Below are 15,090 nucleotides of genomic sequence, written 5' to 3'. Positions count from 1 at the left end.
GCAAATGGTAGAATTTTTTTTCTTCTTATGGTGAATAATATTCCATTGTGTATATGTACCACCTCTTCTTTATCCCTTCATCTACTGATGGACACTTAGGTTGCTTCCATTTCTTGACTATTGCAAATAGTGCTGCAATAAACATAGGGGTGCATATATCTTTTTCAAACTGGCTGCTACTGCATTCTTAGGGTAAATTCCTAGGAGTGGAATTCCTGGGTCAAATGGTATTTCTATTTTTAGTTTTTTGAGGAACCTCCATACTGCTTTCCACAATGGTTGAACTAATTTACATTCCCACCAGCAGTGTAGGAGGGTTCCCCTTTCTCCACAACCTTGCCAACATTTGTTGCTCTTTGTCTTTTGGATGGTGGTCATCCTAACTGGTGTGAGGTGATATCTCATTGTGGTTTTAATTTGCATTTCTCTAAAGATTAAGCGATGTGGGGCATCTTTTCATGTGTCTGTTGGCCACCTGAATTTCTTCTTTGGAGAAGTGTCTGTTTAGATCCTGTGCCCATTTTTTAATTGGATTATTTGCTTTTTGTTTGTTGAGGTGCATGAGCTCTTTATGTATTTTGGATGTCAACCCTTTATCGGATCTGTCCTTTATGAATATATTCTCCCATACTGTAGGATGCCTTTTTATTCTATTGATGGTGTCCTTTGTTGTCCAGAAGCTTTTCAGCTTGATATAGTCCCATTTGTTCATTTTTGCTTTTGTTTCCCTGGCCCGGGGAGATATGTTCATGAAGAAGTTGCTCATGTTTATGTCCAAGAGATTTTTGCCTAAGTTTTTTCTAAGAGTTTTATGGTTTCATGACTTACATTCAGGTCTTTGATGCATTTTGAATTTACTTTTGTGTATGGGGTTTAGACAATGATCCAGTCTTACATGTAGCTGTCCAGTTTTGCCAACACCAGCTATTGAAGAGGCTGTCATTTCCCCATTGTATGTCCATAACTCCTTTATCATATATTAATTGACCATGTATGTTTGGGTTAATATCTGGACTCTCTATTCTGTTCCTCTGGTTCGTGGGTCTGTTCTTGTGCCAGTACCAAATTGTCTTGATTACTGTGGCTTTGTAGTAGAGCTTGAAGTTGGGAAGTAAGATTCCCCCCCACTTTATTCTTCCTTCTCAGGATTGCTTTGGCTATTCGGGGTCTTTTGTGGTCCCATATGAATTGTAGAATTATTTGTTACAGTTTGTTGAAGAATGCTGTTGGTGTTTTGATAGGGATTGCATTGAATCTGTAGATTGCTTTAAGCAGGATGGCCATTTTGATAATATTAATTCTTCCTAGCCAAGAGCATGGGATGAATTTCCATCTGTTAGTGTCCTCCTTAATTTCTCTTAAGAGTGTCTTATAGTTTTCAGGGTATGGTAGTTCGTTCACTTCCTTGGTTAGGTTTATTCCTAGGTATTTTATTCGTTTTGATGCAATTGTGAATGGAATTGTTTTCCTGATTTCTCTTTCTGATAGTTTATCATTAATGTATAGGAAAGCAACAGATTTCTGTGTATTAATTTTGTATCCTGCAACTTTGCTGAATTCAGGTATTAGTTCTAGTAGTTCTGGAGTGGAGTCTTTAGGGTTTTTTATGCACTATCATGTCATCTGCACATAGTGACAGTTTGACCTCTTCCTTACCAGTCTGGATGCCTTTTATTTCTTTGTTTTGTCTGATTGCTGTGGCTAGGACCTCCAGTACTCTGTTGAATAACAGTGGGGAGAGTGGGCATCCCTGTCTTGTTCCTGATCTTAGGTGAAAAGCTTTCAACTTCTCGCTGTTAAGTATGATGTTGGCTGTGGGTTTATCGTATATGGCCTTTATTATGTTGAGGTACCTGCCCTCTATACCCATTTTGTGAGAGTTTTTATCATGAATGGATGTTGAATTTTGTCAAATGCTTTTTCAGTGTCTTTGGAGATGATCGTGTGGTTTTTGTCCTTCTTTTTGTTGATGTGGTGGATGATGTTGATGGATTTTCAAATGTTGTACCATCCTTGCATCCCTGAGATGAATCCCACTTGATCATGGTGTATGATCCTCTTGATGTATTTTTGAATTCGGTTTGCTAATATTTTGTTGAGTATTTTTGCATCTATGTTCATCAAGGATATTGGTCTGTAATTTTTTGGTGTGGGGTCTTTCCCTGGTTTCGGTATTAGAGTGATGCTGGCTTCATAGAATGAGTTTGGAAGTATTCCCTCCTCTTCTACTTTTTGGAAAACTTTAAGGAGAATGGGTATTATGTCTTCTCTAAATGTCTGATAAAATTCAATGATGAATCCATCTGGCCTGGGAGTTTTGTTCTTGGGTAGTTTTTTGATTGCCGATTCAATTTTGTGGCTGGTAATTGGTCTGTTTAAATTTTCTGTTTCTTCCTTGGTCAGTCTTGGAAGGTTGTATGTTTCTAGAAAGTTGTCCATTTCTTCTAGGTTATCCAGTTTGTTAGCATGGTATTCTCTTATAATTCTTTATATTTATGTGGTGTCCGTCGTGATTGTTCCTTTCTCATTTCTGATTCTGTTTATGTGTGTAGATTCTCCTTTTCTCTTAATAAGTCTGGCTAGGGGTTTATCTATTTTGTTTATCTCAAAGAACCAGCTCTTGATTTCATTGACTTTTTCTATTGTTTTATTCTTCTCAATTTTATTTATTTCTTCTCTGATCTTTATTATGTCCCTCCTTCTGCTGACTTTGGGCCTCATTTGTTCTTCTTTTTCCAGTTTCAATAATTGTGACTTTAGCCTATTCATTTGGGATTATTCTTCCTTCTTTAAATAGGCCTGGATTGCTATACACTTTCCTCTTAGAGCTGCCTTCACTGTGTCCCACAGAAGTTGGGGCACTGTACTGTTGTTGTCACTTGTCTCCATATATTACTTGATCTCTGTTTTAATTTGGTCATTGATCCGTTGATTACTTAGGATCATGTGTTTGTGAGCCTTTTTGTTTTCTTTGTACTATTTATTTCTAGTTTTATACCCTGGTGATCTGAGAATTTGGTTGGTAGAATTTGAATCTTTTGGAATTTACTGAGGCTCTTTTTGTGGCCTAGTATGTGGTCTATTCCAGAAAATGTTCCATGTGCACTTGAGAAGAATGTGTATGCCGCTGCTTTTTGGTGTAGAGTTCTGTAGATGTCTGTTAGGTCCATCTGTTCTAGGGTGTTGTTCAGTGCCTCTGTGTCCTTACTTATTTTCTGTCTGGTTGATCTGTCCTGTGGAGTGAGCAGTGTGTTCAAGTCTCCTAAAATTGAATGCATTGCATTCAATTTCCTCCTTTAATTGTGTTAGTATTTGTTTAACATATGTTGGTGCTCCTGTGTTGGGTGCATAGATATTTATAATGGTTATATCCTCTTGTTGGACTGAGCCCTTCATCATTATGTAATGTCCTTCTTTATCTATTACTTTCTTTGTTTTGAAGTCTATTTTGTCTGATACAAGTACTGTAACACCTGCTTTTTTCTCCCTATTGTTTGCATGAATTATCTTTTTCCATCTCTTCACTTTTAGTCTGTGTATGTCTTTGTGTTTGAGGTAAGTCTCTTGTAAGGAGCATATAGATGGGTCTTGCTTTTTAATCCATTCTATTACTCTGTGTCTTTTGATTGGTGCATTCAGTCCATTTACATTTAGGGTGATTATCGATAGGTATGTACTTACTGCCATTGCAGGCTTTGGATTCATGGTTACCAAAGGTTCAAGGGTAGCTTCTTCTACTATCTAACCATCTAAATTTAACTCACTTATTACACTATTATAAACACAGTGTGATGATTCTTTATTATTTCTCTCCCTTCTTATTCTTCCTCCTCCATTCTTTATATATTAGGTGTTTTATTCTGTACTCTTTTGTGTTGCCCTTGACTGCTTTTGTGGATAGCTGATTTTATTTTTTGCCTTTAGTTAGTATTTGGTTGGTCTGCTTTCTTGGCTATGATTTTATTTTCCAAAGGGCTTTTTTTAAATCTTTTTTTTTCTTGTTGTTACCATTAATCTACAATTACATGAACAACATTATGTTTACTAGGATCCCCCCCTCACCAAGTCCCCCCAACAAACCCCACGACAGTCACTGTCCATCAGCATAGCAAGATGTTGCAGAATCACTACTTGTCTTCTCTGTGTTGCACAGCCCTCCCCATGCCCCCACACACACCATACATGCCAATCGTAACACCCCCCTTCCTCTTCCCCGCCCTTATCCCTCCCTTCCCACCCATCCTCCCCAGTCCCTTTCCCCTTGGTAACTGATAGTCCATTCTTGGGTTCTGTGATTCTGCTGCTGCTCTGCTCCTTCAGTTTTTTTTTGTTCTTATACTCCACATATGAATGAAATCATCTGGCACCTGTCTGTCTCCACCCAGCCTACTTCATTGAGCACAATATTGTCCAGCTCCATCCATGTTGTTTCAAATCGTAGGATTTGTTTTCTTCTTATGGCTGAATAATATTCCATTGTTTATATTTACCACCTCTTCTTTATCCATTCATCCACTGATGGACACATAGGTTGCCTCCATCTCTCAGCTATTGTAAATAGTGCTGCAATAAACATAGGGGTGCATCTGTCTCTCTCAAACTGGGCTGCTGCATTCTTAGGGTAAATTCCTAAAAGTGGAATTCCTGGGTCAAATGGCATCTCTATTTTGAGCATTCTGAGGAACCTCCATACTGCTCTCCATAGTGGTTGAACTAATTTACATTCCCACCAGCAGTGTAGAAGGGTTCCCCTTTCTCCACAACCTCACAAACATTTGTTTTTGTTTGTCTTTTGGATGGTAGCCATCCTTACTGGTGTGAGGTGATATCTCATTGTGGTTTTAATTTGCATTTCTCTGATGACTAGTGATGTGGAGCATCTTTGCACGTGTCTGTTGGCCATCTGAATTTCTTCTTTAGAGAACTGTCCGTTCAGCTCCTCTGCCCATTTTTTAATTGGATTGTTTGCTTTTTGTTTGTTGAGGTGTGTGAGCTCTTTATATATTTTGGATGTCAACCCTTTATCAGATCTGTCATTTATGAATATATTCTCCCATACTGTAGGGTACCTTTTTGTTCTATTGATGGTGTCCTTTGCTGTACAGAAGCTTTTCAGCTTGATATAGTCCCACTTGTTCATTTTTGCTTTTGTTTCCCTTGCCTGGGGAGATATGTTCATGAAGAAGTCACTCATGTTTATGTCCAAGAGATTTTTGCCTATGTTTTTTTCTAAGAGTTTTATGGCTTCATGACTTACATTCAGGTCTTTGATCCATTTTGAATTTACTTTTGTGTATGGGGTTAGACAGTGATCCAGTTTCATTCTCTTACATGTAGCTGTCCAGTTTTGCCAGCACCAGCTGTTGAAGAGACTGTCCTTTCCCCACTGTATGTCCATGGCCCCTTTATCATATATTAATTGACCATATATGTTTGGGTTAATGTCTGGAGTCTCTATTCTGTTCCACTGGTCTGTGGCTCTGCTCTTGTGCCAGTACCAAACTGTCCCGACCACTGTGGCCTTGTAGTAGAGCCTGAAGTTGGGGAGTGAGATCCCCCCCTTTATTCTTCCTTCTCAGGACTGCCCTGGCCATTTGGGGTCTTTGTTGTTTCCATATGAATTTTTGAACTATTTGTTCCAGTTCGTTCAAGAATGCTGTTGGTATTTTGATAGGGATTGCATCAAATCTGTATATTGCTTTGAGCACGATGGACATTTTGACGATATTAATTCTTCCTAGCCAGGAGCATGGGATGAGTTTCCATTTGTTAGTGTCCTATTTAATTTCTCTTAAGAGTGTCTTATAGTTTTCAGGGTATAGGTCTTTCACTTCCTCGGTTAGGTTTATTCCTAGGTATTTTATTCTTTTTGATGCAATTGTGAATGGAATTGTTTTCCTGCAAAGGGCTTTTAACCAGAGTTGTAGGCAGGTTGTAGGTATCTTCCAACCCTAGTGTGGGGTGGGATGGCACAGGGGTGCAGAAGGGGCCAGTTTACAGAGGAAATCTGAGTTCTACTAAGAAACCATTATCAAATGTTTAGTTACATGCACATACCTGGAGCTATTTTTCTAAATCTCTTCTAAAAATCTTATACCAAGTAAGAATTGACCCCCACCTGATTTCTGGTTTTGAAGGAAAAGCATACGAAAGTAGAGAGGCAATTCTAAGGCAGGGTGTCCTACCCATGCCCAAGGGTAGTCCTAGTGCTTGGCTCCCTGTCCAGCTGGTGGCAAATTAGCCTTTGACAGGTTCCATGGTGCAAGAGACGAGGGCCCAAAAACCCCAAGGCCCAGGCCCCCTGAGGGGCCGCTGCTTCTGAGAACACTGCCTGCCCCTATTCTAAGGCTGTACCATTAGCTGGAGAGAGGTCAGGTGTAAAGTGAGGATGGCGGCCCCGGATCAGGATTCCCCTTATTGTGCGGTGCCACCTGGCCCCGAGCCGGCTCTGCTGACCTGGGGACGACTGCAGCTGGCAGGGAGCTACACTGTGCAAGCACCTTCCATTTTACAGCTGAGGAAACTGAGGCTCGGGAAAGTGAAGTCCCTTACCCAAGGTTGCCAGGCAAGGAAGTGGTGGCACTGGGATCTGATTCCCTTGACTCCAAGGCCATCTCTGCCTTAGCCTCCCTGTCTGACCTCAAGTGGGTCCCTAATGGCTTCTCTTTGTCTGTTCCAAGGCTAGAAGCACCTATTATTCTTCTTGTTGCAGAATGGCTTGGCTGTGGCCCAGAGTAAACACTAATGCCCTGTCCTCCCACAACAGGAGACGCAAAGCTGTTCTCAGGCCAAGGAGTTGGGTGCAAAGTGTAAGGCCACATTTTCTCCTCCCAGGACCTGGTCAGCCAGCCTGGCTGGGTCACAGGAGGCAGAAGTAGAGGTGAACAGTACAGCCAGCTTGGGGCCACAGCATATGCACGATACCTGCTTCTCCTGGAGCCAGAACCTCTACCTTGGAGCTAGTACAGCAGCTGAAAGGGCCACTTGAACATTAAGATCATGGCTAGTTTAGAGACCAAAACATTTTCAGAAATGTGAAACACTGCTTCCTCTCTGAGATGAGGCGGGTGAGAGTTCTGAGAGCACCAAGCAGCTAGGCCTGGGCGGAACACAGCATGGCCAGGGTGGGGCTTCCCAGCACACCAAGCTGGGGCTGGCGAAAGGTGGGCCATGGGATCTTGATGGCTCCCTATCACTGAGAGGAATCAGTTGAAAAAAATTTTACAATCATTCCAAAAGGTACAACCACTGAAATCATATGTGAGCCTATTTGTATGGTTCCCTCTGCAAATTCCCAGAGCAAACAACCATTACGCTGGCACCCAGTGCATGTCAGGCCAGCACCTGCCCTCAGCAGTGTGCATCCCCACAGTTCATGCACGTGTGGGCACTGGAATAGAATGGCTGGGCTGCGGTGCCACGTGGCATCATGGCCCCTTTCTAAGACAGTCATGCCTCTCTCCTTCTCTGCTACTGGGGGGAGCCCATGCCAGGGGACGCTTACCAGCTCTGTGGGCTGACAGAACAAGCAGGGCTGCTGTTGCCTGAGCTGGGCTCGAGCCTGCAAGGCTAGGACGGGTGTAGCCACGGGCCCACGCACAACTGTGCAAGGCATTCTTCCTCCTGAAAATGGGCATGGTGCTAGGTCCTTAAAGCATGTACCTGCCAGAAACGAATTCCCAAAGCAGTGTTTTATTTCCAGTGTGTTTTCTCAATATTCTCAAGAGTAAAAGGTTGGGAACAGGGTAACCTGAGTTCAATAAGAAGGGGAAAAACTTTGTTTCAAGAATATCTGCAAGACTGAAGTGTGGAAGCGCAGGCCAGCCAGCAACTCCAGTCTCTGCCCAGCCCTGTGGGGCTTCCCAGCACAGCAGGCTGGGGCTGGCAGGCAGGGAGGAGCCAACAGCCGGGACCGAGGGAGGTGATGGAATCACACAGCACACACTCAGACCCACAGCCTCTCAACGCACCTGATGTAGGCCAAACCAGAGCAGGAGGGGACACTGCAAATCTCCTCCTGTCGGGTCACCATATCCCTCCTACGCTCCCCACAAGTTGAGCACTGTCGCCTTGTCATCCTTCACCAGCTTTTCTCTGAGCCTGCTCTCAAACCCTACTCACTGGCCAACAATGTGCGCTGAGGGACCCAGAGGCCAGAAGGCTAGGGGTGTGCCATCGTCCTGGGGAAGGCGGAGCTAGGCCTCCTGTTTCCACACAAGCCCTGATGAGATAAAGGACTATAAGGGCCTGGGTGGCTTTCAGCATTGTCACTACCTCCCCAGGGCCCTCTAAGTCCACCAATTTGGATCATTCATGCCAGCAAATACTTCATCACCAGCTTATCACTGTAAAGGTGAGAACATGAAGAAACTGAGCTACGAGGTCAGCATGCGAGCCTCCTAATGTTAGTAAGGAATGTGGTTGAAGGGTCGCCACCTGCCCCATCCCATGTGGGATGGCCTTGCACATGGTCCCAGCTGACTCCCACCACCCAACTGTCTGAATTCCCAGGGCGATAGACTCAGCGCTGTCAAGGCTTTCCCATGACTGTCACAAGGACGTGCTGTAATATTGCAGGCAGGATCCCGACCCCAGTAAGTTAACTGCACAGAGGCTGTTCTAGGCAGACTGCAGACAGCCGGTTCCAGGGGTCTTTCAACTGCCCTTCAACACCCCCATGTTTCAGTGGGAAAATGCAGGCTCCAAGGGGTGAAGTACCTTAGCTCACCATGCCCCTCCCCAGCTCCCATGTGGGCAACTGGCAGGTGGCGACCCTGAGCATGTCTTAGAAGCACAGAATCACCGTGAGTCCATGAAGTTAATGAACAGCCGCAACATTGCCCGTGTCACCCCAGACCCAGCAACCCCCCTCACCAAAACAAAGCAACTCATCACCCAAAGCACCCTCCCCCATGGTTGGCGTGCCGCCCTGGGCTGGCAGTAGGGAGAACAGGGACTGTACCGTCCGGCGTCGCCTGCTGGTGGGGTTTTTTACATTTGACGTAATCGTGGTCAATCGGAGTAGCTGTGTAAGGTGGGGATGTCAGACCTGGGCCAGAGGAGGAGGGGAGGGAGGCTCCGGGGCCCGGCAGTGTCCCAGCTGAAGAGTGGGAGTCCTCGTCCACCAGGCAGGCCTTTTCCCTGTGGGGAAGAGAGTTGGGGTGCAGGTCAGAATCCCCACATCACACGGAACAAAAGCACTGGTCTGGGACAATGCCCTTCCTGGCTGCTGGTCCCCACTTTACCCTTCTTAGGGCCTGTGCTCCCATGCACTTTAGGTGACCTCTTCTGGATGATGTTTGGGGTGAAGCAGCCATCCCATAGCACCCACTTGGGCTCTGGCCCCTGACTGGACACTGATCAATCTTGGGTCAGGCTCTGCCAGCGTCTCAGGCCTCAGGCCCTGGGAGACTGCAGGGGAGCTGACAAGCCCTTCCTCTGAAGCGCCCATCGCCGCACCCCACCACGCCAAGCCAGCATGCTTCTCTGGGATACCTGAGACCTGACAGAATTAATGCCCAATGAGTGTGTTGACAGAGAAAACTCTGAATTTACTGCATGCTCACATGTGTACAAGGAGATCTGCTACACTGCTGAGCAAAGAAGTTAGAAACACCCGAAATGTCCATCAAAATGATTACAGAAAACATGGTGTTTCCAAGCTATGGAATAATACACACCTAGAGACCACTGGTAGCCTCTAGAAATAACGGGGGAAATGGGGTACTGTTTCTGTGGCCTGGGTCCCAGGTCATTGTCAGGGGAAAGGCAAACTCTAGAACAACACCTTCAGCAGTTGATTTTTATCAAATAAAAGAAAACCTATAATTGTATGTAAATGCATACATGTACAGAAAATGATCTGAGAAACCAAATTGTGAATGGTGGCTAATTCTGGGGAGGAGAGGGGATTTGTCACATTTTGGTCTATGTGTTTATATACTGCCAGAATTTTCTGTAACTAGAATATATTCCTGTATTATTTGTATACTGTAATATTTTTTTTTTAAGAGTTATGATCAATAGAAGACACCATCACTGTACCCTGGGGGCCCTCTGTGACTAAAATATATACTTCTGTAACTTCTGGGCCACTGAACCCACCTGTGCAACCTGTCACATGTGTGTTTCTCTGGCCTGTAAGTCTGGGCTCAGGTCTCTCTGGCATCTGGCTGGGCCCTGGACAGTGCCCGGCCAGGCAGGGGCTCTGAGACAGGGCAGGCAGAGCCAAAGCTCCAGGTTGTAGACACTGGGGTAAAAGAAGTCTGGGCCACAGAGATGACCCACATTTGAGAGGAGGCCTTTGGTGGGGGTGGGTGTCTATCACAGGCCTAATGAGGGGAAACCATCAGGGCCCCAGCGTCCCTGAGCTCTCTGGCACTGCAGGAGGAGCCCAAGCCTCCCATACCCCCACTGCTTCTTGGCAGAATGGGCGACACACAGGCCTTCAGAGGGTGTCCACCCTTAGGAGAAGCCCTGAAAGAGGACCCAAGAGCAAGTGTCCCAAGCAGGACAGGGCTGCACCCCAACAGGAAGGGGAAGGAATCAGCTTGTCTCCAGGAGCTGCCCCTAAGGCCGGGGCAGCACTGGGCAGGGCCACAGGGGGAGGCTGCCTCGGACTGCATACTCAGCTGCTCCTTCTCAGGGCCGACATAAACACCTCAGCCCATAGGTAGGAGTCTCCGTGAGCTCAGGTTCAGCAGCAGCAAGCCCGAATGCCAGGGTGCTGTAAATGAGCCCACGGGGCACACAGAGGGTGTGCAGCAAGTGCACGCGCTACTCACTTCTCTGAAGCTTTGGGGGTGTTCTTCTCCTCGCCCCTTGCAAAGGGTCCTTCTGCAGCCTCCTTCATAAAGTTGACCAGGACCTCGGCACTGACCCCAGAATCAGGCTTTCCCAGGAGCTTCAGGATGGAGGCATGCAGCCGGAAGTACACCTAGGAGAATGACAGCCGGGTGTGAGCCATCTTCCCAGTTGCTAATGTTTGTTCCACAGGTCAGTGAGCCACACTGGAAATGGCCCCTGACCAGGGACACAGGCCACCATGTACTTTTCACTAGCTTTTAAACCAGCCAACCTATAATTCACTCAAAGCCAGCCCCGACAATCAAAATGGACACAAACTCAGCATCCCAGCTTAAATGCTTACCCACTAGTCCAGGCACACAGTGGTAAGAACAAGGGGACCAACCCTGCACTCCACTCCCTGGGCATCTCCTCCCTCCAAGGGGCCCGCTGCCTCCTGTGTGCCCCTCTGCAGCACCCACAGAAATGGAGCCTCCACACCTCTCTCTCCACTGGGCTGTGGACTCTCTGAGGCAAGGGGTACGATGAATTTCTGCCCATGTCCCCACACCTGGGCAAGTCAGGTGCTGCAGGCCTCAAGAGGCTCTACCCAGTGGGCGCAGGCTGGTGGGAGGCTATGAGGGCCCGTGCTTTCCTTCATTTCCTCGAGTCCTCAGCACATTCCTGGCCCACAGCCAGGAAAGCCTAGGGCCAGGTGAAACCCAGGCCCGTCCTGTTCCCTGCCCTCTGCCACCCCCAAGTAAATGCCACACTGAACACAGACAGCTCTGCAGGCAACCTGACTTGAACTTCACACCCAGGAGTGGGTGAAAAGCAGGCTCCCACCTGTGGCACAAAAGGTACCCCTAGGGCTAAGAAGTGCTGTGGCTGCAGCCCCTGATTAACCAGGGGCAGTTCTCAAGAGAGGTCACCAAGGACCCTCCCAGGGGAGGGATGGGGTGGTCTGGCCTGGGCAGCACTCTCATGGGAGCGCCCTCACACCCAGAGCCCCTCCAGCTATGGCCAGACACCCAGAGAAACTGGCCCAGTAACTCCATTTTTAGATGTAGAGGACCGAGGCGCCCTGCATGCTCTGGCGGCCACGTGGGGGGGGGGGTAAAGTGTTCAACCAGCAAAGTTTCTTCAAGTGGCAGGTAAACCATTTTGAATGAAGGCTCAACAGCAAAGGGGAATTGTCACCAGGGCAGGGTTAAATTCTTAAGAGAAATGTCATTTTAAAGCAAGATATACACCCATTCCAGCTGAGCACCTGCTCTCCTGAGAGGCAGCACGGTGTGCTGGGGGAGGGCAGTGGACACCTTTGAGGCCTCAGTTCCCCATTTGGAAGTCCCTGGGTACCAGAGGGACACCATCCTACCTGCTCATTGGTTTTATCAGGCATCAGCAGACAGCAAAAACCAAAGAAAAATCATGCAGGAAAATCAGAGCTGTCATTTTCCAGAGGGCCAGGCCACTTCCCACCGCACGCAGGTTCCACATGTGCAGAGGTGCCGTGTGAGGGCCCCAGGCCGCGTGGGACTTGGTTCCAACCGCCCTCGCCTCCTGCTGTCGAGTCAGGGCAGGTTCCGTCAGCCCTCTGGGCCTCAGCCCTGCCTTCCCCAAGGTGGAAGGAAGCCCTTCCCAGGACCGGCACAGGAGCCCCAGTGGAAAGCATGAAAGAACCGTGACAGGGAAGAACGTGGGCCCAGGGGCTGGGAATGACAGCAACCAGGAAGCTGCTGACAACATGCTTGGCAGAAAGCTGTGCTTCCACACTTTATGATGAACCCCGTGAATGGGGCACTAAAACAGCTGCTATAAACCGCTCAGCATGAATTATTTTCAAAAGGCAATTTCTAAAAATGACACTTTTTTGCTTGTTGACACTAGTAGCAAATGTTAAAAAGAAGATACTAGCATGACTGAGGGAAAACAGTCAGGTTCATAGATCAGTACAACCTTTCTGGGCAAAGGGACATTTTTGATCCAATGTTTAATGGCCCTTGGAAATGTCACGTATGTGTCCCCTGATACAATGCAAGGCCATACCCTACCTGCACCTTGTCACTGAAGAAGTGGACAAGAAGGCCAACCCATGAAGAGGCCAGGCAAATAAATGGATGCCTAGCCAGACTAGAGGGCACAACAGGGAAGGAGCCCACAACTCCTCCCACTACATCTTGTCCAATGAAAAAAGCAAGTTGCAAAATGGTAAGAAAATGTTACTATGTACCTATATGTTAACAGGGAAAAAAGTCTAGGAAGATAAGGACATGCACAAATTGTTAATATAGATTACTGGGGTGGGGGACTAAGGTCACAGGGAACTTTAATTATTCAGTTTAGGCACTTTTTAACTGATTCTTACATAGTTTTAACTAAGAATCTGTGCTAATTTTGTGATCAGAAAAAGTACTTACTAAAGGCAGAAAAGGCACAAGCAAGCAGATTCTGCCAGAATCCAAGAAGCTCGCTGAGCATGCAGCCTGGCAGGGGCTGGGCACACAGCCTCAGAAAGGGTGAAGCTCAAGTCCAGGGCCAGGCCAACCTGTCTGGACCCTCACCCACATTCTCAGTTCCCTTCCTACAACACGCTCCGGTCACAGCCCCTCAGCCTGCCTCACAGGACTGCTACAAGCATCAGTGACAGCACTGTGGGAAATGCTCCAGAAATCACAGAAGCAAATACAAGCAGTGAACAGCTGCTCTTCTCTTGAGAAGCAGTGGGAGATCCCAAATCTGGGGTCAAGGGAACAGGCTGCTCCCTGGCTCTGTCCTGCCAAGCTGGGTGCTTGGGCACATTTTTGGCCTTGCTGGGTCTTGGATGTCTCATGTGCCCACCCTCCTCCTGCCAGGCTGCAGTGTGTGACCGCCCTGGGTACCAGGACATGCTGCGCTGCGCTGATGCCATCCTCAGGCCAGTTCCTGGAACCTGCATGTACTAATGAGGAGAGGCGATCTTCTGGCAGGTAGGAACAAACACTCGCTCTACCAGAAAGGATGGTAAGCACCCTTAGAAAGAGACACGAAAGGCTGCTTTAATTTAGTTGCACACAAAGCTGCTAAACACACAGGAACTTCCAGCGGGCCGCAGGGAGTCACTGGGACCTTGTGCCCCATGTCCAAGGAGACAGAGAGACTGGCCTGCCCCTGCCCTGTGCTCCCACCGCGGGCCAGCACGGTGTCACCTCCAAGGCCTCCATAGCCAGCTCGGGCGGGTTGTGGTAGTGGATCTTCTTGGGGTAGCGAGCAGCCTCCTCGTGCAGGTAGTGGCCGGCCTGTCTGTAGTGCAGCAGGTAGACGGCTGGTGGCTGCTGCTGCTTCTCAGCGACCTTGCCCAGCATGTAGTGGATGAGCCACTCCTCCTCATCGCCATCACCCTCGCAGCGGGCCGCCGACGTGAAACAGTGCCTGGCAGTCTCCAGCATGCTGTCACGCCGGCCCTCCATCTGTAAGGAGACCACAGATGGGGCCAGTCTTAGGCCCGTGGCCTGAACCTGCACAGGATCATGCCTTAGCCTGGAGGAAGCCTTGCTGCCTTCCTAGCAAATTTATAATCCTCCCACAACCCTGACACACGGAAGTGCCATCATCATCTCACAGCTGGGGACATGGGTGCGGAGAGGCCTGGCACCCCTCAGAAACACGTCAAACAAGACACAGAGCTGGAGTGAAACCCAGGTTGCCTCATGCCGATGCCAAGCTTCTCCTGTCTCCTATGGTACCTGACACAGTTCACCAGTTTGTGAAGTAGCCACCGCCCCGCCTGAAGTCCCAACTACAACCCTCATGGTGTCTGCAGGAGGCCCCATTTGGGGAGTCAGCATAAGCAGGGGCTGCCGGCCATCCCTGCAGGAGGACCAGGCCGACAGCTCTCCCACGTCAGTCTGAGAATGCCAGGCAGCCAGAGGTGACCCTCCACTGCAGGCAGGGAGCACCGCGTTCTCTCACCCTCTCACCTGGGGGGCCAAGCAGACTCGGAGGACATGTGCACCCAGCACCCAGCTCCACAGCACCCCTGGGGTTCAACAGGACTCCTCCAACTCCCATGCCCCCTTCCAGAGGGACGCAGGGTGCTTGTAAAAACGCAATTCCTGAGCCCCACCAAGACCCACTGACGGAGTCTGTTTGTAGCCGTGGCTACAGCCATGCTCCCATACGCTGAAGGGTGGAAATAGCTAAGACACAGGGTCAGCTTCTAAGAGACTTTCCAACTTGGAGAACCACTGCTTCCAGTCTCTCTGCGAGGGGCTATGGGCTAGCATACTGAGTGCTATCCATGCAAGATGTCAGCTATCAAGGGCA

The 15,090-nt window shown here is 48.0% G+C and overlaps 1 protein-coding gene across 8 annotated transcripts in view; it reads right to left on the bottom strand.

Annotated features, from left to right (window-relative positions):
* CABIN1 (calcineurin binding protein 1) overlaps nucleotides 1-15,090 on the bottom strand; it is a 157,193-nt gene that overhangs the window by 70,642 nt on the left and 71,461 nt on the right. For 7 of the 8 annotated variants that reach the window (XR_008993846.1, XM_057492208.1, XM_057492206.1 and 4 more), the window contains 3 exons: nucleotides 13,974-14,234; nucleotides 10,785-10,936; nucleotides 8,963-9,141 (listed from right to left, as the gene is read on the bottom strand). Coding sequence is in view for 7 of the 8 variants with exons in the window: in XM_057492208.1 (XP_057348191.1) it covers nucleotides 8,963-9,141; nucleotides 10,785-10,936; nucleotides 13,974-14,234 (592 nt within the window). In the remaining variant the exon portion in view is untranslated. The remainder of the gene's footprint in view (nucleotides 1-8,962; nucleotides 9,142-10,784; nucleotides 10,937-13,973; nucleotides 14,235-15,090) is intronic. The other variant, XM_057492205.1, reaches the window with a different exon arrangement.

This window comes from Manis pentadactyla, chromosome 14, assembly GCF_030020395.1.
Source record: "Manis pentadactyla isolate mManPen7 chromosome 14, mManPen7.hap1, whole genome shotgun sequence".
Classification (NCBI taxonomy): Eukaryota; Metazoa; Chordata; class Mammalia; order Pholidota; family Manidae; genus Manis; species Manis pentadactyla.
The sequence above is the reverse complement of the archived record's forward strand: the minus strand, read 5'-3'. Positions and strand labels throughout refer to the sequence as shown.